The following is a 26,506-nucleotide window of genomic DNA, read 5'->3' on the forward strand; positions in this document are numbered from 1 at the left end:
TAAATTATTAATACTTTATTTATAATTATACTTTAGCAATAAAAATCACTTTTTTCTTCTTCTGTGAAGTGTCTATTTCATTCCTTAGCCCATTTGTTGATTGGGTTATTGGTTTTTTGATGTTAAGCTTTTTGAGTTTTTTTATATATCCTGAAGATTAGTGCTCTGAGGTGGATGTGATAAAGATTTTTTTTTCCCATTTTGTATGCTCTTTCATTGCATCATTGTCTCCTTTGCTGAGAAGAAGCTTTTTAGTTTGAATCCATCCCATTTATTGATTCTTGATTTTTTTAAAAAATTATTTACTTATTCTAATTTGTCACACATGATAGCAGAATGCATTTCAATTCATAGTACACATATAGAGCACAATTTTTCATGTCTCTGGTTCTACACAAAGCAAAGTCACACCATTCGTGCATGCCTTCATACATATACTTAGGGTAACACCCCGTGTACAGCCAGAGGAATGGGAAGTTGTGCTCCATTTGTGTACAATGTGTCAAAATGCATTCTACTATCATGTATAACTAATTAGAAAATTTAAAAAAAATCATTTTTCTCAAAAACATTATATATTTGTATTAACAAGTAAACTTTGATTCATTCATTTTGGCCTTCCACTTCTCTAGGTAGCTTGGTAAGAATCCATGATTTCAGTTTTTCTAACTCAGATTTGCTTAGCTCATGGTAAAGATTTGGAAAACTATAAAACTTTGTGTTCACTCCTAGAAATTTTAACATTGAATTTGTCTCTTCACCCCAAGAATGAAAAACCAATTCATCTGCAGTACCATGACACTGAAATAATTCAGGAAGTACACCATCACTTTTCTGAAGAGTCTAGGAAAAAAACACATGAAATTGGAAAAGTGTAAGAAATTCAATTTAAGAAGACCATTCTTAGAAATGAAAGACAGAGGAAAAACTTACAAAGTTCCTGTCACTAAAGGGAAAAGAAGTCAGAGGTACTATCTAGGTATCCACGTCGGGGCAGGCCTGAGAGCTTAGTCAGTGCTGGCACCACCAGAACTGTGTTGTTTGTGTCCTGCATTAACTCTACAGAGGATTCCCACAAAAATGGCGAATGTGTTTCCTGAAGAAACTGAGTGACTTGGGAAGACAGATCTCTCACATAGAGTGAAAGAAGGAGAGGGCCAGAGCTAAAATAAAATCAAGGGAAAAATTATATTCTGCTTTACTTTGATATCTGCTTTATTAATCTACTTTTGGTAATGAAGATGCAACAATTAATGTATAGTATTTATAAATTAGGATATGGCTGTAATACATATCAGCTTTATAACTTATCTTTCATCTTGAGAATACTCTTGACATAATAAGCAAAGCTTGCTATAATCATCTATATTCTCAATATGTATAAAGGATACAAGTGTACTATATTACACATACACACACTCGCTCTCTCTCTTCCTTAACACTCTGCTTAACAACATCCTTTTTACAGGGCACTTCCTGAACATTAATGATCAACTGGACCTAATCAATATGAATCATTTGGCCATGAATTCCTAGTAATGCTCAATTTATATTAATTGTACATCCATTTTTATTGCTTATCAACTTTATTTTAGTTTCCATGTTTATGTTTCATGATGATATTTTTTTCCAGCTTAGCTTTCTTTTTTTAAATCTAGAATTTACCTGGTAAACAGCAGAGGCTTTATTCAAAAAACTAGACAGAACAAATACTCCTGCCAAATCTTGATGATTTCTATATGCTAAATGCATTGCCATGCATCCTCCCATAGAAAATCCTCCTGAAAGAAGCAAAAAATACACTTAAAGAGCAGAATATATACAGCAATCCAGAATAAAGTATGTCTATGCTAACATTTCAAAAGTATTTTTTAAAATTCAGAAGCCTATAGAGCTAAAAATAAATGTAGTCTACTTTGGGTCTCATACAAGACCTGCTTAAGAAATAACAATGTACCACCTATGTCATCACAGGTAAAGAGATGCATGGAATAAAAGGAGCTAGAAATGAACAAAGAACTCATGTTCACCAAGTAAAAAATGTTTATCATAATTCAAAATATGAGCCATAGTATAATCATTACTTATTTAAACTTCTTTAAATATATTTGGTTTGTATTTATAGGAATCCTTACATTGTAACTACAATTAATACCATGTACATTTTTGTTTTGTTTGCCAAACTGTGAGCTCCATGAAAAGTTAAGTTTCTAGTGGAAATCATATAATAGGTGCTTAGTGATCTTTGAATTAGGAAAGATAGTCAAAAATTTGATGAGCTAGATAGAACATTTTTGTATTACACTATTACTTTGGAAATTGACTCACAAATAAAACACATTTATCTACATGGAAAATCATTTACCTAGGTGATACATTTTTATTGTTTTTTTTATGTGCCAAATTCTGAGTCAGTTATTAGAAATATGCAGCTTAAAACATATGGACCCTTAGGAAACACATGTGTCACAGAGTATAGATGGGAGCATGGTATGACAGGAACAGAGAGGCTGGTGGATCCAAGCCTTCCCATAGACCAGACACTTGGTTTGATATTCCCAAAGTTGAGTCAGAGCTAAAAGACAACTCATTTATATTTCATGAGAAAATAAATATGGAAAGTAAATCATGTAGTTACATACGTATAGAAATACAAAAATATACCCTAGTGTATTTGGTGGATCTCCTAATTTTCAGTCTACTATTTTATTTCACTTACCAAAGTATAAAGTTAAGCCCTGAGAGACTGCAAATTTGAATTTATAATATCCTTCTTTTATACATAAAGGGAACTGAGGTTCATGGAAATTAGGTGATCTGCTTAAAGTATTACACCTAATTTTAGGTGTAAAAGTAGGACTTTCAGAATCCAGATCTCTTGTAACAGAGTTGAATGTACTTTCTATCATCATCTGATATTTATTAAAATAGGATCAATTTATTTGGGGCAGGCAGATATTACTATTTTGGATCCAAGACAAAAATATATGAAAGAGGACTATTAGTTCACGAAGTTTAGATTTTTTTTAAAAAGGTATGATATATAAATAATAACCAGGCACAGTAAGTAATCAATCTGTAGTTTTTAACATTCCAGAAAGAAATAATAAAAGTCTTATCAGTAGCAGTAGTCAATATGGATGGACCTGAAAGTCTCTTTTGAAATAACATTCTCAACACCCCCGGCTCCAAAACATCTGATAAAGGTTAACAAATAAGCTTGGTCGGGGAAGAAGGAAAAAAAAAAAAAAAAAAAAGAAATCTTAAAACTGTATGTACCATATGCATTTGTGCATCAGATTTCCCAAAAGGTTAGAAACCATGGGGGCTATATTATCCATGATAAATCTTTGATACATCCCATTGGGAGTTGAAGCACAATAAATAGCCAATATTAGTGTTTTTGGTATTTAAACATTCATCATAACTATGCAAAAAGAATTCTGAGCTTTATTGTTTTTTGCCACTAGTTATAGACTTCTTTTTTGCTTCTGAAGATCTTCTATGTAATAACATTATTTTGGTTATAGGGTAAACACATTCTGAAATTCCTTAAAAAATCATAAATTTCAATTGTTAGGATTAGCTGAACAAAGTGTCTCTGCCTCTTGGAACTCATGTGCTTATGAGCAGACTTTATCTTTATATTCCTGATGGTACCTGGCACATAGTGACAACCCAATAAATACCTGTTTAATTGAATTTTTAGAATGACATATTATAGGATGAAAATAATAAAAATGTATAAATATCACTGAAGCATTATAAAATCACAGGAAGTATTTTCTAACTTAAAATTTGGTAGAAAGATGAGGATTAGGCTGAAAATAAGGGATCCTAACTTCTAGTTCTGCCAGTGACACTCCTTAGCTGAATGTGTTGACATAACATTTCATTTTCTAGTATATAGATTGCTAGAGTAGATAATCTCTATGATTTCCATCAAGCTTTTAAATACAAATGCTTAATAATCTGCTATAAAAATTGAACTGCAAAGGCTTTCAAAATTTACATAATTTTTATAAATACAGAAATCCAGTTTATAAATAAAGAAACATATATATTATATATATAGAAATATAGAAATATGTTTATATAGTTTATAAATATAGAAATTCAGTTTAGGAGTAAAAATCCTCTCTCTAAGAATACAATTCTAGCTTTCCTAAAAGTCCCCAGAATTGATCTTAACAAATGTTCACTTCTTCTCTTCCAATTTCCCTTCTGTTCCTTATAATCCATTTACTTAAAAAGTGAATTCTATGTTGCTTATTAAAAACAAAAACAAAAACAAAAAAAACTTGTTGGCAACAAAATCACATCTTTAAAAATAGGGGGAAAATGGGAAGATATAAGGAAGAGATGGGATTTTTGGGAAAAGAGTGAGATCCAGAGTGGAAGAGAAAGAGTTTTTGCAGTGGTATCTCCAAAAGAAGGAACCATAACACACCATACTAGAAACTGGTTCTAGCACTGAATTCCTTGATGGAATTTATTAAGTATACTTTTAAAAAATATAAAACTGAAAGTCAGACATTCTACATTCTACATCAGCCTCTTCTCCAACTGACTCTTTCATAAAGGTCCAGGACATGAACACTTAACATCCACTAGAAAATAAAGGTCCCCCTATGCCTCTGAACAGTGTCTGGCACACAGAAGGAGTTTATTAAATAAATATTCATTCAATAAATGAACTTAAATAAATTAAAGTTTAATAAAGATATTTCTGTAAGGAGAGAAATTTGTCATTGGGAAATGTCATTTTGGGTGATTTGATATAAAAGTAAAGCTTAGAAAATCTAGAAATGAAAGATTAGCATGCTTCGGGCCAATCAGTCCTAAACTGACTTCTTAAAAATAAGGATTTTCAGACTCAATTCCAGAGTAACAAAATCTCACACATAAGTCTAAATTTTAAAAGTTTTTATGCCATAAATCAGATGCCCGAGAATCATAGATATGTAGCAAACAACTCAAAACAAAATATAATGGGTAAGAAAAAAAAGTGAAAATATGGTCATGATTTAAAAGAAAACCATATGCTATAAATACCAAGGTGGCAGCAATGAAATTATTTTTCTGAGAGATTTAGGAGCTTCCATTACATTTTTGCCAAATGAAGCTCCTAACTATTTGCAATAAAGTATGAGAAACTCATTTTTAAATTTTATTTAATTTTTAACAAGTTTAAATTTCAATTGAAAAAACCATGTGTAACTGGTGGCTACCACATTGGTCAGTGAAATTCTAGAGCATCTAAGATGTACCAGTGATTTAAAAGAGCATCAAAATTCATAAATGGAGCAAAAATAAAATCAATATTTCATAAAAAGATAATTCTTAGGCTAAGATAAAAATCATTAAAAGATGTAACGTAAAAATAAATTAGTAAGCAAAAATATATTAAAATGACTTTAAAAGCATACCTATAATAAAAAAATTGCAAATACTAAATGCTTCTGAACACTTTTTATTTTTGTTGATCAGGGAACCTAATCTCTTTATGTATTAATTTCATGTTCAATTTTCATAAATTATAATATCAGCTTTATAACTAATTTTGTGACTGAAAAGTAGTGACTGAAATCTTTTTATTTGCTGGTTCAATCCAAGTCTCTTACCCACTCATAATCTTCTGAGGTAATCTGCAATTTCTCACTGCTTTTGTCAAATAATCACCTTTAGCATGGTACACTACTATGAAAAGGGACTTTGTATATTTTTCCTATAAAAAATTTTACACAAAGGACTAGTCACTTGAATTCAATTTTCCATCTAAGATTCTAAGATCTAATATATAATACACTGTTCAATAAGTAAACAGCAAATAGTAAATTCATTGTAGGTATTTATAGCTGCTGGTGAAGTATTTAAAATGTTAAGAGTTAACATTTCAACATATACTTAAGATTAACAAGCTGAATAAAACATGTTAAAAATAATAAACTTGGCTTTATGAACTCTTTTTTATAAAATAAAACAGAAACAATCTATAAAACAACTATACTGGGAAAATTTAGAACCTCTATCTGAAAGCAAAAGCCTAAGGAAAAAAACAGCTTGCTATCACCTAAATAGGATTCTAAAAATGTAACAAATTCCACTATCATAGCAAACTTCAGTTCTTCCATTTATTCGCTACTGTAATTTCTTCATATTGTGATGAAGTCTCAAAAGATTGAGAATATACAAATTGTGATTATATTTATTTATATATTTCAAATGCAAAATTTGCAGGATAAGCAAAATATTTTCCTGTATGGAAAACTGTTAGAATGATAGTACCAAGCTTTTAATGTCCTGTTAATTGTTATTAAAGAAACATAAGTTGATTAATAAACTGAAGTGCATATGTATTTAAAGAAAGGAAAATAATGCTATCATTCCAAGTTTCTGCTCCTAATAGAGCTTCAGAAGAAACTTCCGTAGGTTCAGGTAAAGGCAATCTGAAAATTTTGGTGTTAGGTTTTTATCATGGGAATTACACTATTCCTTCATTTTATATTTATTTTAAATCTTCTTATAAAATTAACATTGATATTCACCTTCACTGTAAAGTGTTTCTTCCACATAGATGCAAACAAGAAAGAAAATGGGTCATCTAAAATCTTAATATTGATATATAATTTTGATATATTTAAAGAAATTCATTTTAGCAACTAAATTCATTCTTCATGTACAATTTTATATTTTGCTTTTTCTTTCGTGTAATACTAATTTGAAAGAATTCCCAGAGTCGCAAGAACTTTAAAAAACTGCAATTATTTTTTTAGTTGAACACATACTCATTGAGTGTCTTTCATGTGAGTATACACAGCATTTAAAAGCTACGTAACATTTAAGTAAATGGACCATAATGCCTTCAGCCATTCCCCTCAAGCTGAGTATTTAGATCACCCATGTAAATGAATCATATGGTTGTAGAAGTACTTGTTTCTCCCTGACTCAAAATTCTGATAATATTCCCAATATTATCAAAATTCAAGTAATCTGTTCATGTCATCTGTCAGGTTCTATACATCCTAAATCAAAATTAAACCTAAATTATATTAATATTTTCTCTTAACAACAAATTATCACCACCTAGTGGTCACAAGTAAAATCTGATCATGCCATGAAGTTCTTAACTAAATCGAGGGACCTGGGTTCTAGTCCTAACTCTATTATTAGCCAGTAATCTTTTTGAATTTTAGTTTGTCCATCTCTGGAATGTGAATAATTATATCCCATTTATCCTGTTACAAGGCTCGATATAAAAACGACTTTATAATTTAAACACTATCTAAATCCAAAAAGTATGATATATAATGGCAACTTAAAAACTGTCAAGTATATTATAAATGTCATCTAATATGAGAGTATTACCATCATATATACTTTTTAAGCATAATGGTACCCAAGGGATAAGTTATTTTTCTTTCTCCATTTTCATTTCTCACATTACGCAGAAAGTCACTAGTGGAAAATAAAGTTTCAAGGTAAACTTTAACAAGGAGAACATATTGACTATGAAGAATGCTTACATTCTGCACATTGGACACTTTCAATATTGACAAAGTCAGAAGAAGACTGATAATCTAATACTATTGATAATTTTCTTATAATACAAGGTTTAAATCCTAGTTGCCACTGACTACATTGCCAACTTTCAGAGAGCAATTTAAAAGTTACTATTTTATGTGTATGTTTCTCCTGAATTTTATCATGTTTCTCCTAAATTTCTCCTACAGAATCATGAGACATAAGTATACAAAAATTAACCAATGAACATTTTTCTTATATTCTTAATGTACAAAGTATAGGATTCATGTGTACCTCTAAGAAACACCCTTTCTCTGAACATCTCCTATATCTGATATGAGATGGGAAGAGAAGCTTCTGCCTAGTTCTTCCTATTTAACAAAAGTTTATTCATTTTTTTCTATATATATCATTTGCAAAAACCCTAGAAAACATTTTTATAGCCAAACCCTTTAGTCAACTATAATTTGCTTAAGTATAATCTTACTCCTCTGTGTATTCTCAAAATCTTAAAATAGTATGTGCCAGTTTAGTCTTTAATCATTCTACTTTATCTATTGCATTTGCCTTCTTGCTGTTTTCCTGACCTAAATAGACCAGTCAGCCCCCACAGTGTCATTGGCATCATCCTTTTGAAACGTACGTTCCATCACATCTTAAGTTTGTTTGGGGGTACATATCAAACTATTACTACCTGGGAGAAAACGAAGTGCTCTTGCTTTCTTCATGAATGTATTTCTCTTCTTATTTACCAGGGGAATTCTTATTCATTCTTTAAGGTTCAGCAGGAGGGTCCCCTCTAACTACCAAAAAGATTTATCTATTCTTTTCTTACTGCTGCTCACATTATAACTTTTACATACTTTACAATAATATGTGCATTGCATTAGAACACTTGACTTCATTATCTATTTCATTATACTGTATTTCTTCTGAGAATTTTTTTTGTACTCCAATGCCTAATTTTTATCAACAACTTGGAGATAAAATTTAGTATGATAAGTGTCATCTTAGAGGTGACTAAATAAGGCCAGACAATCTAGAAAAGATGGCAGACCATATGCAGTACACATATATATAAATATATAAAATTTCCAAAACAGAGCAAAATATGCTATGCTTCAAAAAAAAATCAATTCAAGTTTTAGGAGATGCTGTTTATTATTCTAGTATTTTTAAAAGCCTCAATGTATAGTTTATTTAAAACTATGAATGGGACAAATGATTATACAAATGCTTCCAAACAATGTTGCAAGTAAAATTCAATGTATGGAATTAGACAAAAGTGAAAAAATATAAATAACCAACATTTAAAGTTCTTACCTACTAATATTCTGTTCTTTCTGATGCCACTTTTTACTTCTTCATCAATCAAGCCAGTAAGTACCTGACACATTGCATCAATTGATTCAAGGTGTTCTGGGCAGTCATTAGATATTTTAAATCTGTCAAACCACACATTGGAGATTCCTCCCTTCAAAGGAGTATATGGCCTGTTTAAAACAAACATACAGAAATAAAATAGTTGCTTTAATTTTAAAAGATTAGTGCTCTGAATAACTTATGCTAAATAATTCATATTAAATTATCCCTAAGCACATTGCATTAACTTTGCTTTACTTAATATTGATTTTAACATTCACTAAAGCTAGTTCATCTTGATCTAACTATCCATATTTAAGAGGTAGCATAATTACAGTACTAATGAGTCTTAACCCATTCATTGCACATTAATGTTTTGGAATGTACTATTACTTTAAAAAAAAAAAATATATATATATATATGTATATATATATATATATATATACACATATATACACATACATACATACATACATACATACACACACACACACACATATATATATAAAACCAAGCATTTCAAATACTCTATTTTAACCAACTTTAATGGAGTTAAGAGGCCCTGGGTTTAAATCCTGTATTGGTAAAGATAAATGAAAGGAGAACAAAACAATTCCAGAGATCCTTGTAGGCAAACACAGAGAGATACAAGGAATATATTTGTTGAACACAGAGAACAAGGTTTTGTCAAAGATAAAGGACAGGAGAATTTGACAAAAAATGTTGCCTATCAATAGGCAAGCCTAATTTTCTCCTTACTACAGGGATAATAACTGGGTAATTTTATATAGGATTGCCATAGAAAACACAAAACATTAAAATAACACAGTAAAATAAAACATTAGAAAAACACAGTGACAAAGGACCCATCATAATTGAAAGAAATCTAAACTAATGACAAGTAACTTTTCCCTTTAATGACTAGAGATACAGAATTCCTAATACGCCAATATTTCTTCTACTTTGCCATCTCAGATTTAGCTGTATTCTCTTGCTCTCAAAAGACAGTGAAGTAAAAGCATGATATGTGAAGCTGAAAACAAAACAAAACTAAACTAAACTAAAGTGTAGGGCTAGAAGAACTGAACACATTCTCCTGCAAATTCTCTGGGGAAAAGCCCATGTGAAACAGCAGCAAACCAACCCAGCCCAAGGGGCTAGGAATAGGCGATTCTCATTGCCAAAATCCGTAGGGCCAATGGGTGGTGATGAAGGGAACAGGACTACTCTAACATTCTTTCCTGTATGCCACTTCAAAGTAAATGAGGGGCCTGAGTCAAGAGGACTGGATTTGGAAAGATTTCTCAGAGAAACTGAAAGAAACCTGGAATCAAGAAAGGTTCTCTGACACATGGGATCTTCTGCTTATTTATACAAACAGAATCATGGCATACATATTACTTTGTAAAAAGTTTTAGAAAACTTCACATTTCTACATTTGAATGTTTATGATGAATATTCCTGTAAATCAGTAAAGTTTCCTTAACCTACGTAGCTCTAGAAAATTACAGAAATATGCAATATTTAAAAATTTTACCATCTTCCATACATTTGATTCAAATGGGTTATCAGCTCCCATTTTTACCCCAATTACAAGTTGCAGAATGACATCGGTTACACATCCACATTTTTACATAATACTATATTAATGACTGTTGTATTCTGCTACCTTTCTGAGCTTTGTAATGTTTTGAACAACCAATAAAAAAAATATTTAAAAAAATAAAAATAAAAATAAAAAAAAAGGATTTGGGTAAAAAAAAATTTACCATGTTATTTTAATGTTTTTCATATAAATTTTATTATTTTTTGCCAATCTTTCCATTCTCTCTCTCACATATCTTATCCTCTAGACCAGGTAAATCTTGTTAATGATTGAAAAATATATCCTTCAATCAAGCAATATATGTATGCATGTATATATTTATTTTTGTAGTACTGATGGTACCACAGAGACCCAGAACCAGGCACACTGTATCACTGAGTTACACTGAGTTACAACGCTTTTTATTTATTTTGAGTCAGGGTCTTGTTAAATTGCCCAGGTTGGCTTCAAACTGTTGAGCCTCCTATTTTAACCTCCCAAGTAATGGGGTTACAGGTGTGCCACTGAACTGACTCCTTAAATTTTGTTTTTAACATATACATTAAAACATACATTTAGGGTTGGGGTTGTGGCTTAATGGTAGAATGCTTGCCTTGCACGTGTGAGGCACTGGGTTTGATCCTCAGCACCATATATAAATAAATAACCGTATTGTGTCCATCTACAACTAAAAAAAATTTAAAAATTTAAAAAAAACAAACATATATTTACAGGATTTTAGTATTGTTGCTTTTCAAAAATGAAGCACTCCTAAGTGATTTTCTTATGTTCAATGTGTTCTTCTCCTTTAACAATACCTCATATAAATCCTTCCATCTGATATAGTTCTCACTCATCTTTTCAAACAATTATATTAAACTCTAAAATAAAAATGTTTTTCAATTTAATCAGCCAGTCTCCTACATTCATTTGGCATTCATTTGGTGCACAGGTTCCAACCACTAAAAACAATACTGTATTAAACGTCTGCATACATGTTTTTATGTACTAGGACTTTTATTCCCATGGAACAGAGACCAGAAAAGATGACTGTTGGACTGAAAAGTTTGATTTTTATCTTAACAGAAGTTTCAAAGTTTATCACAAAGACTGCAAAGGCAAGAGAATATCCTTTTGTTCATGACACTAACAGCAATAGGTACTAACAAACTTTAAAATGTCATCATTGAAGAATATCAACTAAAATTTTAAAATCAACCTTAATATGTTGATTTTATGTGTTAATATACATATATACATATATACATACACACATTTTAAGAATATATCCAAACACTTTTGACAATGCAACCATCATCTCTCCGATGATACAGAACATTCTCATGTCTCAGAAAATCCCACCACACCCTTTTGCAGGCAATTCCCATATACTTGCTAGGCTACCCTTGAGTGTTTCCATCAATATTGATTAGTTCTACCTATTCCAAAACTTCACAAAAATGCAAACCATGACTCATATTATTTACTATTTCTTCTACTGGACTTTTAATATTTTTGTAGTTAATTTAGAAGAGTACTTTCCTATTATTAATAAATATCTGTCATCTGCTTTTATGTATTAATTCTCAAATCTATTTTTCCCATATTTTTTATTTGTGCATTACAGTTGGATATATACATCACAGTGGGATTTGTTGTTACACATTTATACATGTATACAATATAACAATATAATATGGTTAATATCATGCCCCAGGTTTTTCCCTTTCTCTCCTCTATTCCCTCCCCCTGATCCCTTTCCTTTAGTGCTCTCCCTTTAAATCCAAATCGTTTTTGGAATATTGATATGCATTTAAGGTATCCTATTTATCTGATAAGAGATTTTGGCATTTGATATAATGTCTTGTTTAAAAATTAAATGAACGTTTTTTCCAGTCCACATATCTTTATATACCGAAATCCAGATATTCTTCTAAGATTTTTGTTTGTATTTTTTAAGTCTTAAATTCTGAGAATTTTATTTTTTACATGGAATGACCTAAAGGTTCATATTCATTTTCTCCTAGATGAATAGGCAACCGTGGTTGAGGAAGGAAGGAAGAAAGCCAGTTGGATAGCCACTCACCCTTCTCACAAAACGGTGAAATTCCACCATTGCCAAGCTTTATTCTAGGTTATCTCGTCTCTTTCAACATGGATCCTATGACAGAATTAAATCCTAATGCCTAAGGCATAGATGATATACACAATTACTTCTCTCCAATATATCTATAATTGTCCTAATTCTATACTACCTTTGGGAAAAATCAAGAAAATGATTACTCAAATAATTTTTGTGTGTTTTGTGACTCAACGAAGAACTCTGAGAAAGGCTTTGTTTTGTTGCACTAATATATTCATCAGTTAGGAATCATACTGGTCCCATTACAGTGGTCATGAGATGAGCCCCTCTCCTCCTACCATTTTGCTGTCCTGTTCACTTGTCCTGTCTATTGTCAGGCACTCAATATTCTTTGTTTATCCAAGAAATTAATCAAACTGTTTACCAAACTCTAAAATATTTTCAAATAATTCTCTTCAAAAATCCTTTTGGAATTCTAATTAATGCTGCATTCCTGTCTGAGAATCAATATATTTGGGGTAGGGGAGGTACCAGAGATTGAACTCAGGGACACTCAACCACTGAGCCTTTTTTGTATTTTACTTAGAGACAAGATCTCACTGAGTCGCTTAATGCCTTCTGGTGAGGCTGGTTTTGAACTCACAATCCTCCTGCCTTAACCTCCCAAGCTGCTGGAATTGCAAGGAAAACTGAAATTTTTGACAAAAACTTGAAGGGAGGGCATCTTTTTGCAAGCTGAACTCCCAGGGCTTCTTTTGCACCGCTCTCCATTCAAGCTTTCACGTGGTATAAGAGGATAAAAGTCTGCACCAGCTCTTGATTTGGACTCCTACACAGCCTAAATTCTCCTTCGTTCCTACAGGACTTCTGATCTCAGAAGTTATTTGGTTCAAGAGAGGTAGATCAACTGGATTTAGGAAAACAAAGGCAGAAATGATTCAAGCCTTCCTTCTTCTGGAAATCTGAGGATTAACTCTCCAAAGATACTCAGAAAATGAAAGCAGGTGCTTCCTACATAGTCAAAATGAAATCTCAAATTGTATTCAAGCTGCTACTAAAACCACAGTGAAGTTCTAAATCAAAATGCAAAATATAACACTCATCTAAAGTTCAAATTAGACTGTACCCTTTGAATTATTTATACTTCCATTTCCAGTTTTGCTATTTCTCTCAGTGTTTATTTGTCTGTCTAAGCACTTAAATAAGGATGATATCATAGGCTAAAATGTGAATCATTCTGGGAACTCAGCCATTAATGGAAAAAAATGACATTTACTTAACTTTCTTCCCTTTGACAATGCCTTAACTAATTAATAGATGCTCCATGGTGGTAGAATCCCAACCGAGTATTTTACTATCTGGTAGCTTTTCATTCTCTTATTTCTCAAAGAAAATTAACGTTTTCTGTTCAAAGGAGATAATTAGGAAAATGTAATAAGATTGAGACTAATTTAGAAATTGTGGGTAAGAAAATGTAATCAAGAATACATGTCTCCTAAGATGTAAGAATAATCTTTAAATAAAGTATGAAAGATTGTTTTTAAACAGCTAAAAAAAATACTGGCACATATGTTATACTCATTCACCTTCCTTCTCAAATAAATCATTTTATTAGCTGGTATAAAACAGCTCAGACATTACCACAATAAATAAATATGCTTGGCAAAGAACATCTGTGTGGCTCCTAAATCAATCAATCAATTAGCCCATTACACACTGGTAAAGCATTAAGCTAGAATAAAATGTTCAAGGTTACTTAAAAATAAAAAGACATTCAGCTTAAAACCAAGTTTTGTTTTGACGTGTGTTCCCCTAAAGTCATAAAATCAAAAGGTCATTCATAACCTTTATGATAACAATCTGGCTCCAGTCTTCCTCTCTGCCCTCATTGCACACCACTTTCCTTAGCATTCACTAGGTTCCAGTCACACTGGCTTCCTTCTTTGCTCCCAAGAGGACCAGCTCATTATTGGTCTAGGAGCTTTACATCTGATATCCTTCTACTGGGAATGCTCTATGTCAGCATTATCTATGGAGGGTTCTCACTGGTCATTAAGGTCGAAACTCAAAAGTTACCTTCTCAAGGGAGCTCCTTTGACTCTCCACTTTAAGTATACCTCCCTCCGTCCTGTAACATACACAGACTTTCTATCCTAGTATCTTACTTAACTGCATTAATATTCATCATTATTTGAAATTATAATATTTAGGTATCCTTTTATTTTCCATCTCCATGTGAGCTCCCTGAGAGCAAGGGCTTTATCTTTTCTACAACCAAAAGCAAAGCCTGATATTTGAAGATGCTACATAAGCAATTACTGAGTGACAAATGTCAATAATCATTTGTATTACTCGAGAAAGATTTGTGCCAGCTAAAAACAACAAAATATCTAAACTATTTTTTATTTGGTGCTTTGGACATCATTTAACTTTAACACTTATAAAATTCATTTGCAATTTCTAGAAAAATGGTCAAAATTTTCTTTGACTTAAAAAAACTCCATATTTCTAAATAATTTATTATAAATAAATTATTTATAATAATAAATAAAAACTCTATATTTATAAATAAATAATATACCTATTGGCTTTTAAATACACCATTTAAAAAACTTACCAAAGAAGTGAACTATTTCTTCAAAATATCTATTTTTAGTAGAGCTCCTGACTAGAATGCCTGTTGTACAGACCTGCTGGTATCAGGAAAGAGATATCCTCACATGCTTCAGATCAGAATCCTAAGCAGTGAAGTAAAGACAAACCCATTGTTTACTATGCCTAAATAACATGTGCCAACACATCTTTTATAATACATATTTAATAAAAAATATAAACATTCATTTTATGTGGAAAAATAGTAAATCAAAAAGTAGAGGCACTATACAAATATTTCAGAATTTTCAAAACACTGAGAAACTTTATCATCATAAAAAGTATTAATGGCTTGTTAAAACATTATTTTTCTAAAAATGGAAATCCTAATTGTAAACCCAAACTAAGAAAACCTCTAGTTGTAAATATAGCTTAAACTTGTCAGGAATAAAAGTCTTTATTTGGTACTTCAATTAAAGAGCCCCCATTAACATAATAAAAAATATAATTCTACTTTCCATTTTAATTAACACAGCAAACTGCTGGCTTCTAGTTAATAAGTCCTTACTTCACTGATTAAAAACATCTATTAAATATGGTTGAGAAAAAGGAATATTTATAACCAAATGGTAATTCTGAATTTAATCGAAACATAACAATATGTAATAGAATATTCAGTTGTGACTGAGTAAACACAAGAGAGCATAATTCTCCTTTTCTGTTCTTTATGTATGACTATCACAAAAATGTGGCGTTTTCAACATTTGTAGATGATATACATAGGATAATTATAAATAGGGGAGGTAAAAGGGAACTCAGTAAGTTAAGGTTCTATAACTCAAAAGAGAAAGGATTGCTATATACAGTCTATCTAGCACAATCAAGAATAAAAAACAGACAAATTAAAATGAAGTATTAAAAGTTCAAATAATTCAGAAAAAGGGAAAAGTTGGATGCAGAGTAACAAAAAAAGCAGAAATAAATTCAAACATATTTGTTCAATGTTACATTAAATGTAAATGGATTAAACAAATCACTTAAAAGCCAGAAATTGCTAAAATCCAACTATATTATGTATATATAAAATGTATTTTACATATAATCAATACAGGTAGGTTAAAAGTAAAAGGATGAAAAAAGACCAATCATCTAACACTAACCAAAAGAAAGTAAAGAATGGAAAAAATATAAAGTATTCCTAAGAAAGTTGATGTGTACTCTATGATTATTAAACAAGCTACACCTTAGGGTATCATTAGAAATTGTCCACATCTGACTAAAACAACAATTCCCATGCCCTTCTTACAATGTGACTGTAGTATTTCCTTAGGAGGGAGGGTCCATATCCTCTCCTCTTGAGTGTGACTAGTCTTTTAACTAGCAAAAATATAAAGCTATGTAACTGCTACTAGGTCTTTAAAAGCAATACAGCTTCCTTATGTTTTTCTGAGGACACCTGCTCTTAGAACCCAACCTCCAAGCTAACCTGGAAGCCCAAGACTCCATATGAGGAAGCCTCATACAGATGTTACAATAATAGTAAGTATGAAGTAAGGTCCCATCTAATATCCAGCATTAACTGACAGATATCAAGGCTTCTGATGGTTCCAGTTGCCAGGAGTAAATTCATGAGTCACACCCAGCCTTCAAATTCTCCCAACAGAGGTCCCACATATGATAGTACAGGATCAAGTCATCAGTATAGTATACTTTCTGAACTTCTAACCTATGAAATTTGTGACCATGATAAAACTGTTGCTTTTGATGGTTTGTTACATAATACTGAGAACATGGGAACAATGTAAATTTTCAATATGAATAACAAAAGCAAGAGAAAAAAATTAATGAGATGTAAAGTAGTGATTAGGGAGAAATTTACAACTTTAACATAAATCAGAGGAAAAAATGTATGAGTAGATATAAATGAAACAGAAACAGAAAAAATAACAAAGACCAATTTAGTTCTATAAAAAATTAATAAACTAATAATACTTGGCAAAATAAACAAAGAAAAAAGAGGGAAGACAGAAAGTATTGCTATCAGAATTAAAATAAAATATATCAACATAAACCATAAAAGCACTAAAAGGAAATATCACGTAAAACACCATACTTAATGGTGAAATACAAAATGCATCTCTGTCAAGAGTGAATGGGAAGCATGTTTTGCTTCTATTTAGCATTTCAAACAAGTGTAATAAGACAAGACAATAAAAAATGGCATAGAGATTGGAAAGGAAATCATAATGCTGCCTTTATTCGCCAACAATATGATTGTTCACACAAAAATCATAAGGAACATATTAAACATAACTAGAAATGACATGTAAAAATATGAAGATGCAAGAATGAGTTACAAAAATAACTTATTTCTATATACTAGCAACAAATAGTTGGAAAATTAACTTATTTTAAAATCCCATTTAAATTAGCATGAAAAACTTTATGAAAAAACTCAGCAAAAGTCCTCTCCACTAAAAAATCCAAATCATTGTTGAACAAAATTAGTAAATACCTAAAAACAGCAAGATATACCATGTGCATTTATGGAAGACATCAATTTCTCTACATTAAAATGTAGATTTCATATAATTCTAAACATAATTCAAACAGGTATTTGTAAAATTGATAAGTAGATATTTAAATTTACATGTAAATGAAAAGGATCTGGAATGATCAAAACTTCAACCACTTGCTTTCACAATTTCCTACAAGGCTACAATAATCAAAGGTCTTTTACTGGCAAAGATTAAATAAACTAATGGAATAGAGTCTACATAAGAACTTATTAAAATGTATTCAAAAAACGACTTGTACAAGAGTATTTATAGCATCATTATTCATTTGATCCAAAAAGTAGAAATAATCCAAATGTCCGTCAACAGAAGAATGGAGAGAAATTGTGGTAGTCATACAATATATTTACTCAGAATTTTAAAAGAAACTATTGATACACACACCTGCATGAACCTTAAGAACTCTAGGTCTCTAGGTCTAAGAAAGAAGTCAGATAGAAAGATTAAATTATTCTATTTAAACAAATTTCAAGAACAGGCAAAAATGTATTATAGTGATAGAAATCAGAACCACAGTTGCTTATAGGAGTTTGGAATTGACAGGAAAAGAGGTACAAGAATACTTTCTGGGGTGAGAGGAACATTCTCTATCTAATTTTGGTAGGCAGGTGCATAAGTGTATCAAATTCACTGAACTAGCAAGGCATGGTGGTGCATGCCTGTAATTCCTGCAGCTCAGGAGGTTAAGGCAGGAAGATCGCAAGTTCAAAGCCAGTCTCAGCAAAAGTGAGGTGCTAAGCAACTTAGTGAGACACTGTCTCTAAATAAAATACAAAATTGGGCTGGGAATGTGGCTCAGTGATTGAGTAACCCTGAGTTCAATACCCGGTATTTGAAAATAAATAAATAATTCGCTGAACTATATTCCTAAAATTTTTGTATTTCACTGTAAATGTTACTTTTAAAGAAACGTACTAATACTTATGCCCGTAATATATCATCAAGAAAGTGAAGACAAAAACCACAAGACAGAAAATATTTGGATTCATCTAATCAACAACCACCACAAAGTGTATACAAAGAAATACAAAGCTCTGATGAAACAAAAGGAAAACCATGGGCAAACAATTTGAAAAGGCATTTCTTGTGAGGGTATCCAAATGCTAAATAAACATGTGAAAGAGTGCTAATATCATTATTATTAGAGAAATGCAAATTTAAAGTGAGATACCACTATACATCCACAGGGTGGACTATAAATTAAAAACACTGAGAGTGAAAAGTATTCAAGTGGACGTGAAATAAATGTAAATCTCAAACAATGCTGGTGAGAGTGTAAATTATTATAACCTGTCTAGAAAAATGCCTGACCTTATATACCTAAGCAAATAAAAAAACTTAACCTGCTTTTGCTTTGCATGTGCATTCATTTCCATAAGTATCTGGCTTGGTGAAATCTACACAATAGCAAGCATCTTTTCAAAGATGTGAGACTAGATATATTCTAGAACAAAACTGGTTAACAAATATAGGCCATTTAATCCTACATAACAACTAAGTAGAATTGATGGAAAGATTTTATTAAAAAGATGATATTTTCACTATGCCCTGGTAGATATAGCAGAGTCATTGAAGCCCTTATAATGTAGAAACACTCAAGGGTTCACAAGTGATAAAAGCAAAAAGAGATGAGATACATAGTACTATAAATTTGGACAATGTTATAAAGTGGGCAGAAGAATATCAATGGATGAAACCTCCTTGATGGGCTTTTTAAAAGGCTGTTAAAGTTCACTTTTTTAAAAAGTATTAATTACATTAAAAACAATGAATTAAAAAACGCATATATCTACCAAATGCCTCCTTTGAATGCCTTTTGAAAGATTGTGAACAAGGTATCCCAAGTGAATCTATCAGCATCAAAAGAAACACTGTCAAAGCAGATTGAAAGAGCAGCTGTCTTTAAAGTCAGGTTAATAAAATCTATGCCCAAACTCCTTACCTAAACAGAATAAAACAGTTATTTACAACATCAGCCAGCAGACTTGAAACAGTAGAGTTTACTGTGAATGCCAGATTATTCTAATAAATACTATCAAGTAGTATTGTACAGTTTGGAAACCATGTTAAAAGTTGGGCTTAATGATACAACCCACCTCCTGAATTGGAGGTTCCTCAGTTAAAAGTGGTCCAGCATGCTTTACATACTTCAACTTAAAAATTCTGTGCTCACTCTGGATTTATTGTCTTACTACTCAAGACTTAGAAAGAAAAGCTACAAATCCTTGGAAACTATAATTCTTATGTTATTTATCCACAACAATTTATACTTTTAAAAAACTGTTCATATCAGCATAAATCACTACACAGATAAAACATCAACATTATATACAAATATCCACAGTTACTCATTCCTACTATATTATTGTAAGTTGCAACAAATTCTGCAAGATATTTATCCAATGTTCATTGAAGGTCTTCTACCTGTCAGCTTCTGGTGTTAAGCCCTTATGTATAATGAAGTGCTTAGAAGGATACAATAAGAATTATGATCTAAGACTGTTCTAGAAACTAATCCAGTAGAAGGTAGAAAAAATATAGCTAATTACAATATAGTATGCTAAGTATTCTCTCTTAACTAACCTCCACTTAATTGACTCAAAGGATTAACCAAAGCTCTCTATTCTCTTTTCTTATGCTAATGGCATGCTAAATGCTCCCAGTCAAGAGAAGTCACTCTAGTACATGTTTTTGCTTCTATAAATTTTTTGCTTTTTATTCTTACCAAATTCAATGAAGTTCATTCTCTGATTTGTTTATAAGAATTTTAGTTTTTATTGCAATAAAATAATTTATTGTTACCTAAAATAAAATCTTGGAAACTTTTTGCTGTTTGCTAACTAGAAGTGAAAACTTGAGTAAATCAATATAATGAAAAATAATAATTTGACCTAGAACAATGGCTATCAATATAGTCTCTAGGGGAACTCCTTTTGAAGATTTAAAACTACATATCCAAAATGATCCCCTAGCCATGTAAGAGAGAAAGAGCACTTAAAATGCAGCTAGTGCAACTGAGGACTGAATCTCTAATATTAATTTGAATTCAATTAATTTGCATACAAAATGAGATGTGCTGTATGTGTAAAACATACACTAGATTTCAAAGTTTTAGTATAAAAATAAGAATGTAAAATATCACTTTAATAATGTTCATTTTGATTATATGCTAAAATAATATTTTGAATATACTGTTAAATAAAAAATATTAATAACATGAATTTTACTTGTTTCTTCTTCCTTTTCTTAATCTGATGCCATGAAAATTTATGTATATATATGATATCTGTTGTGCTACATTTATATCAATCAGTATGGTCTAAAATGTTTGATGATCTGTGTAAATACAACTGATTATAAAAATAACAAAAAGTTACTAGGAATTCAATGAATCATTTCAATGATTTTTTTACTAAATCACAATAGTATCCACAAACAATACTTATTGCATATATTTGACCTCTGAAATGTTTCAAGACTAAAATTTGAGAAACACTGATCTAGAATTCATATCACAATCAGTGACGAAACACAAAATTCAAAAGATAAAACTTATTAATTCCTAGAATTATCTTCCCAATGCTTTTCCTTGTGATTTATCAATTACGTTTATATATAGAATGAAATGCACTTATCTTTCCCACTCTTCTAGAAATACAAGTATTTTTTTCCCTCTCAACTTCACATAACCTAAAACCCAATAACAAATAAGCACTTATGATATTTTCAAAGACATTCAATTTACAGGACAAAAACAGCCCACTGTGGTCAGCAGGTTTCTTATTTGAACTACCACACTTCTAAACTCTTAATTATATTAAAATTGTACTTTTTTGAATCTTCAATCCTATATTGTCATTTTTATTCCACCTCTTTCAATGCTATCAACTAGATAAGCAAATTCTTACTGCTGAATGTAAAGAGATCCGTGAAGTCCTGGTTCTTTTTCTTCTTAGTAAATACTAAGTTAATGGAAAAATGAAGGAGAACATTTGTATAAGTACATAGTATATTTAATAAAAATAAATCAAGAACAGATAATGAAAAATCAGGTTGGGTCGCATAGCTCAGCACATTATTTTGCTTACACAATGAATACTTGCAAATCTCAGTTTAAAGCATATATTCAGAATAAAATAGTACAGATACTAAGTTAATATTTTAGATAAGCAGTTTGACTTTAAAACTAGACTAGCATAGTTTTATACTAGTAATATGGTTTGGATATGAGGTGTCCTCCAAAAGCTCATGTGTGAGACAGTGCAAGAAGATTCAGAGCAGAAATGATTGGTTATAAGAGTATTAACCTAATCAGTGAATTAATCGATGACAGGATTAACTGAGTGATAACTGGGTGTGGCTGGAGGAAGTGGTTCATTGGAGCATGGCTATGGGGTATATATTTTTTATCTGGAGAGTGGACTCTTGTGCTCTTCTCTCTCTCTCTCTCTCTCTCTCTCTCTCTCTCTCTCTCTCTGCTTCCTGATAACCATGATGTGAGCTGCTTCCCTCTGCTGCTTCCTCTGCTTGTGATGTTCTGTCTCACCTGGAGCCCCGAGGAATGGAGCCAGCCTTCCTCTGAAACCATGAGTCCTCAAATAAACCTTTCTCCTACAGTTGTTCTGGTAGAGGCTTTTAGTCACAGCAGGAAGAAAGCTGATTAAAACACCTGGCAAAACCTGGCCCAAGAATACATTCTAGAAAAAGTATCCTAATTTAAAATATCTTAAATACAGAATCAAGCTTAAAAAACATCTAGCTGGCACATCTCTATATTTTATGCCACAAAGTTAGACAGAGAAGTGGAACACATTACTGCATACCTGGAAGGAGCTGTTGGATAAATAATTTTTACATGTTGGAATGCTAAATCTTGATTTAAAACCTGCTTGATCCACATCCTGAGTCCTTGTCCAGAATCACCTGATGAATCACAAAATCTAGAGTAAGATGAACATTTTAATACAGTGCATTTAAAAGCAGTCTATAACTTTCATGTCAAACAATGCTGGAATAGATTTTAAAACTCTCCATATACAAAAATAACTGTCTAAAAAATGATTCCACAATGTGAATTAGTAGGCATCAATAGTAGTAATAATTTTGATTATTATACTTCAGGCTTCATCACTGATCTACCTCTTTGAAGACCTTTAAGCTTAAATTCTGTTTTCCTCATTTGTTTAATGGATATAATAGGAATAAATAAAATAAAATGACTTTTCTAAAAGGAAATTCTCTATATCTGAATTTTAATACAATTTCTTATCTTACTCTTAAAAATAATAAATTCCTAAAGTGAGTGTTAAGCCTAATTGTATTTAGGTTGGAGCAACCTAATACAATTTTCTTGGTTAAGACAATAGCAAGTCTTTAAAAGGGTATTCAATGCACCTTTATTTTAACTTGAAGAAATCAGAATTTAATTTTGATGATGTTTAAATGACCTAAAATCATTGACTATATATTCTAAAGGTGAAAAACTACCCAAACTCATGTAAGAATATGTGTATATTTGCACACAGAAAAAAAAGGTAGTGAATATAGGTCCATCATGTGTAGTCCTGAAAAGGAAAATCTCAAAATCAGAACTTTAATTTTAATCAATCAATTCATTAAAACACAATTCAAATATTATCTATTGAGTAACTACTAATGTGCCAGGAACAGTATTTACTACTAGAGTGGCATTGTTGGGGACATTCTTTTATTATTATAAATAGGCATTGGTCAAGTAAAATAAATGTGTAAAACAAATGTAACTACTACAAAGATAAGGAATTTGGTGCTATGAGGTTTACTCCACTCAGAACTGATCTAGTTAATGAGTTCCAGGGCAACTTCATGAAAACATAAGCTCCACAGGATGAGTTTTATTTTATTTTGTCCCCTGAGTTGTTTGTTAACCTAATCCTAGAACAGCACTGACACAAACAGAACATAGTTGTTGAACAGGTTAAGTTAAAATCTGCAGGATGGTGAGCAGTAAAATGCAGAAGGGAAGAACAGCTGAAGTAAAGGAAAAGAATATGGTCTCGGATATCTTCTCCTACTCTTCTCACTCCAGGCACACTAGCCTCACTGCTGTTCCTTGAATGTGTTAGGGAAGCTACTTCAGAGCCTCTCTTATCTTTTTCATTGTCTGGAACAGTGTGACCAAACATCTACATGATTCACTCACCTAAGTGTGTTTTTTATTTCCTACACTAGACTGCAAGCTCTAGGAGAGCAGGGTTTTTTGTTGGTGTGTTCATTGCTATATATTCAGAGCCTAGAACAGTGACTTGAACATAATGGCTATGTGATATATTTCTTGAAAGAATGGACTGAGAGTGAATATATGAGACACTTAGGTAAACATATCTAGAGCTTAAAGTAGGTCCAAAATGAAGACATACGTATGTATCACCAGTATGTAGGCAGAAATAGAATCTATGAGCTTCTATGAAGTTTACTTAGGGGAGAAAAATGTTGAGTGAGAAGAAGACCCAAGACCAGATTTTAAGGAATCCTATCATTCATGGCCAGGTACAGAAGCATAAGAAACAAAAGAAACCAGAAATAACAAACAAAGGATAGAAAAACAGTTCAAAAAAGAAGACTGAAAAGTGACAACTATATTTAGGACAGAGAGGTTACTGGTAACTTTGGAAAGACTCTACTTAATTAACTCATGGAACTTGCTAGATGGGGAGAAAACCATAAACAAGACACACATGGTTTGGGCTTTCGTGAACCTTTCATTTTAGTGTAGAAGACCAACATTAAATTAGGTAATTACAAGTATGATAAGTACCACTGAAAGGAGAACTATGTATCTTAAGAGCAAATAAGAGTGAATTAACTTAATCTAGGAGACTGAACAAAGCTTACAAATTTATCTCGTGTTTTTTAGCTTAAAAGAAGGTATTTCTTTAGTATTTTAGAAGTGGGAAGGGCTCAAATTAAATTAGCAATATATAACTTAGATTCCTATATGGGGTTCCACAGCTGCTATATTCGAAAAGAAAAACTCAAGTTTTTAAGATTTTTTAAAAACTATCTATAAAAACACATTTTTAGCCTTGGAAAAAATTAATATTCATCCACTAATCCACAAAGTCCTCTTTTTAAAAAGTCATCTTATTCCAAAAATATAGTACAACTGTTATATTTAGTTTCTACATGTTTGGATTAGCCAGAGTCAAACACCTCCTATAACACAATCATATATATTAAAGTCTAATATAATATCTTTAGCTTCTAAATGGATGATAAAAGCCTATCCCCAATCTGAGCTTTATGTGGTTCAATGGAGATTTAAATATTTAAGAATTACATTATTATTATACTTACACAATCAGCAGAATTACTTAAATTCTTTATCCAAAGTATAAAGGGAATACACACACACACACACACACACACACACACACTTAACTCACCAGAATACTAAGTTTGGAGTAAAAGATTTGGGCTCAAATTCCAATTTCACCACCATTCACCTAATAGCCAAGTGACTTATGGACAACTGTGGAATCTATCTGGCCTCATTTTCAAAATGAAGAGAATATCTCTCATTACTGCTCACAGCTAGTTCTCCATCTTGTATCTTTCCAATCATTGTCCCCCTTAAGACTACACACCTCAATTCAAAGACTACTTACTTTAAAAAAAAAAAAAAAAATCTGACAAGCTCTTCATCTTCCAAATGGCTTAATAATGTTTAACCACATTTTTTTTTCTTCCTTTCTAGTCTCTTGGCAGTAAATCATGCACCATCTTGTGATCTCCCATGCATGCTAACTCAACTAATGAATTGCTTTTGTTTTTAAATTTAGGTAGCCCCCCTAAGGATGCTGGCTACATCTCATTTCTTAAAAGAAAGCTACTTGCACTGTGAATGCAAGAATTAAAACAAGGGTCCTTACTTTGGAGGTGCTCACAAACCATTGGAAAAGAAAGGCATAAAAGATTTCAGAGGAGCATAAGAAATGCTATACAGAATGAAGGGCAGGCAGAGGAAGAAAATACCTACCCTTGGGCCTCAGAATTAACTTTCTACTTTATCTTGGAGGCTTGATGACAGAGGGAGAAAGGGGAAAGGGAGAATGGAGAGTAGGAAAACAGGAAAAGGGGGAAAAGCATTCCATTTCTGCACAGTGCCATATAAAAAGGAATTACTCTGTAAATACTATCTGAGTTAACTGTGAGTCTAACTTGTCTACATTCCTATGGGAGACTGGAGAAAGAAAGCAATGGCAAATAATCCATCCCGGTGGACCAAGGCAAATCACTAGTAGCTGACCTTGAAAAGTATGAAATAATCGATGTGATTCTAGCACAAGATTTACCTAACCTGCTGTTTAAATGTGCGGAGAAGAACGGGAGGTGTCAAGGGTTGAGCTGGAGAGCATGTTGTGGACGGGAGGACTGCACAGGAACACTGGCACAAGGGACAAGGGACAGAAAAGAAGATCGTGGGCCAGCGCACAAGACAAAAGGGAGACCAAGAGGTGACAGTGACCATGCGTCCACAGTCACAGGCTAGAAGGGCAGAACCACCTTTTCCGAACTCTGGGACCTGGCGCCTCCTCCACTGGGAAACACTGAGAGAATCAAAGGGAAGATGTTTCCAAATTGCAGATAAAGGGACATAAAACTGCAATCCACCTGAGCCATGCAGGAAGATCAGTGAGGCGCTGTGCCTCCCAGCCGGCGATACCACACAACGCCGCAAGCGAGAGGAACTCGACGCAGCAGCCATCACGGAAGCCCGAACAGGTCCTGCAACCCGCCCTTCC

General features: G+C 32.0%; 1 protein-coding gene across 1 annotated transcript; it reads right to left on the bottom strand.

Annotated features, from left to right (window-relative positions):
- Positions 1–26,506, bottom strand: Lyplal1 (lysophospholipase like 1). The gene is made up of 5 exons (XM_076831515.1): positions 26,376–26,506; positions 22,547–22,646; positions 8,848–9,017; positions 1,666–1,781; positions 1–843 (listed from the first exon to the last, which is right to left on the bottom strand). The coding sequence occupies exons 1-5, from the start codon at positions 26,467–26,469 to the stop codon at positions 604–606; spliced, it is 720 nt and encodes a 239-aa protein (XP_076687630.1). The 5' UTR covers positions 26,470–26,506; the 3' UTR covers positions 1–603.

Source organism: Callospermophilus lateralis, chromosome 13 (assembly GCF_048772815.1).
Source record: "Callospermophilus lateralis isolate mCalLat2 chromosome 13, mCalLat2.hap1, whole genome shotgun sequence".
Classification (NCBI taxonomy): domain Eukaryota; kingdom Metazoa; phylum Chordata; class Mammalia; order Rodentia; family Sciuridae; genus Callospermophilus; species Callospermophilus lateralis.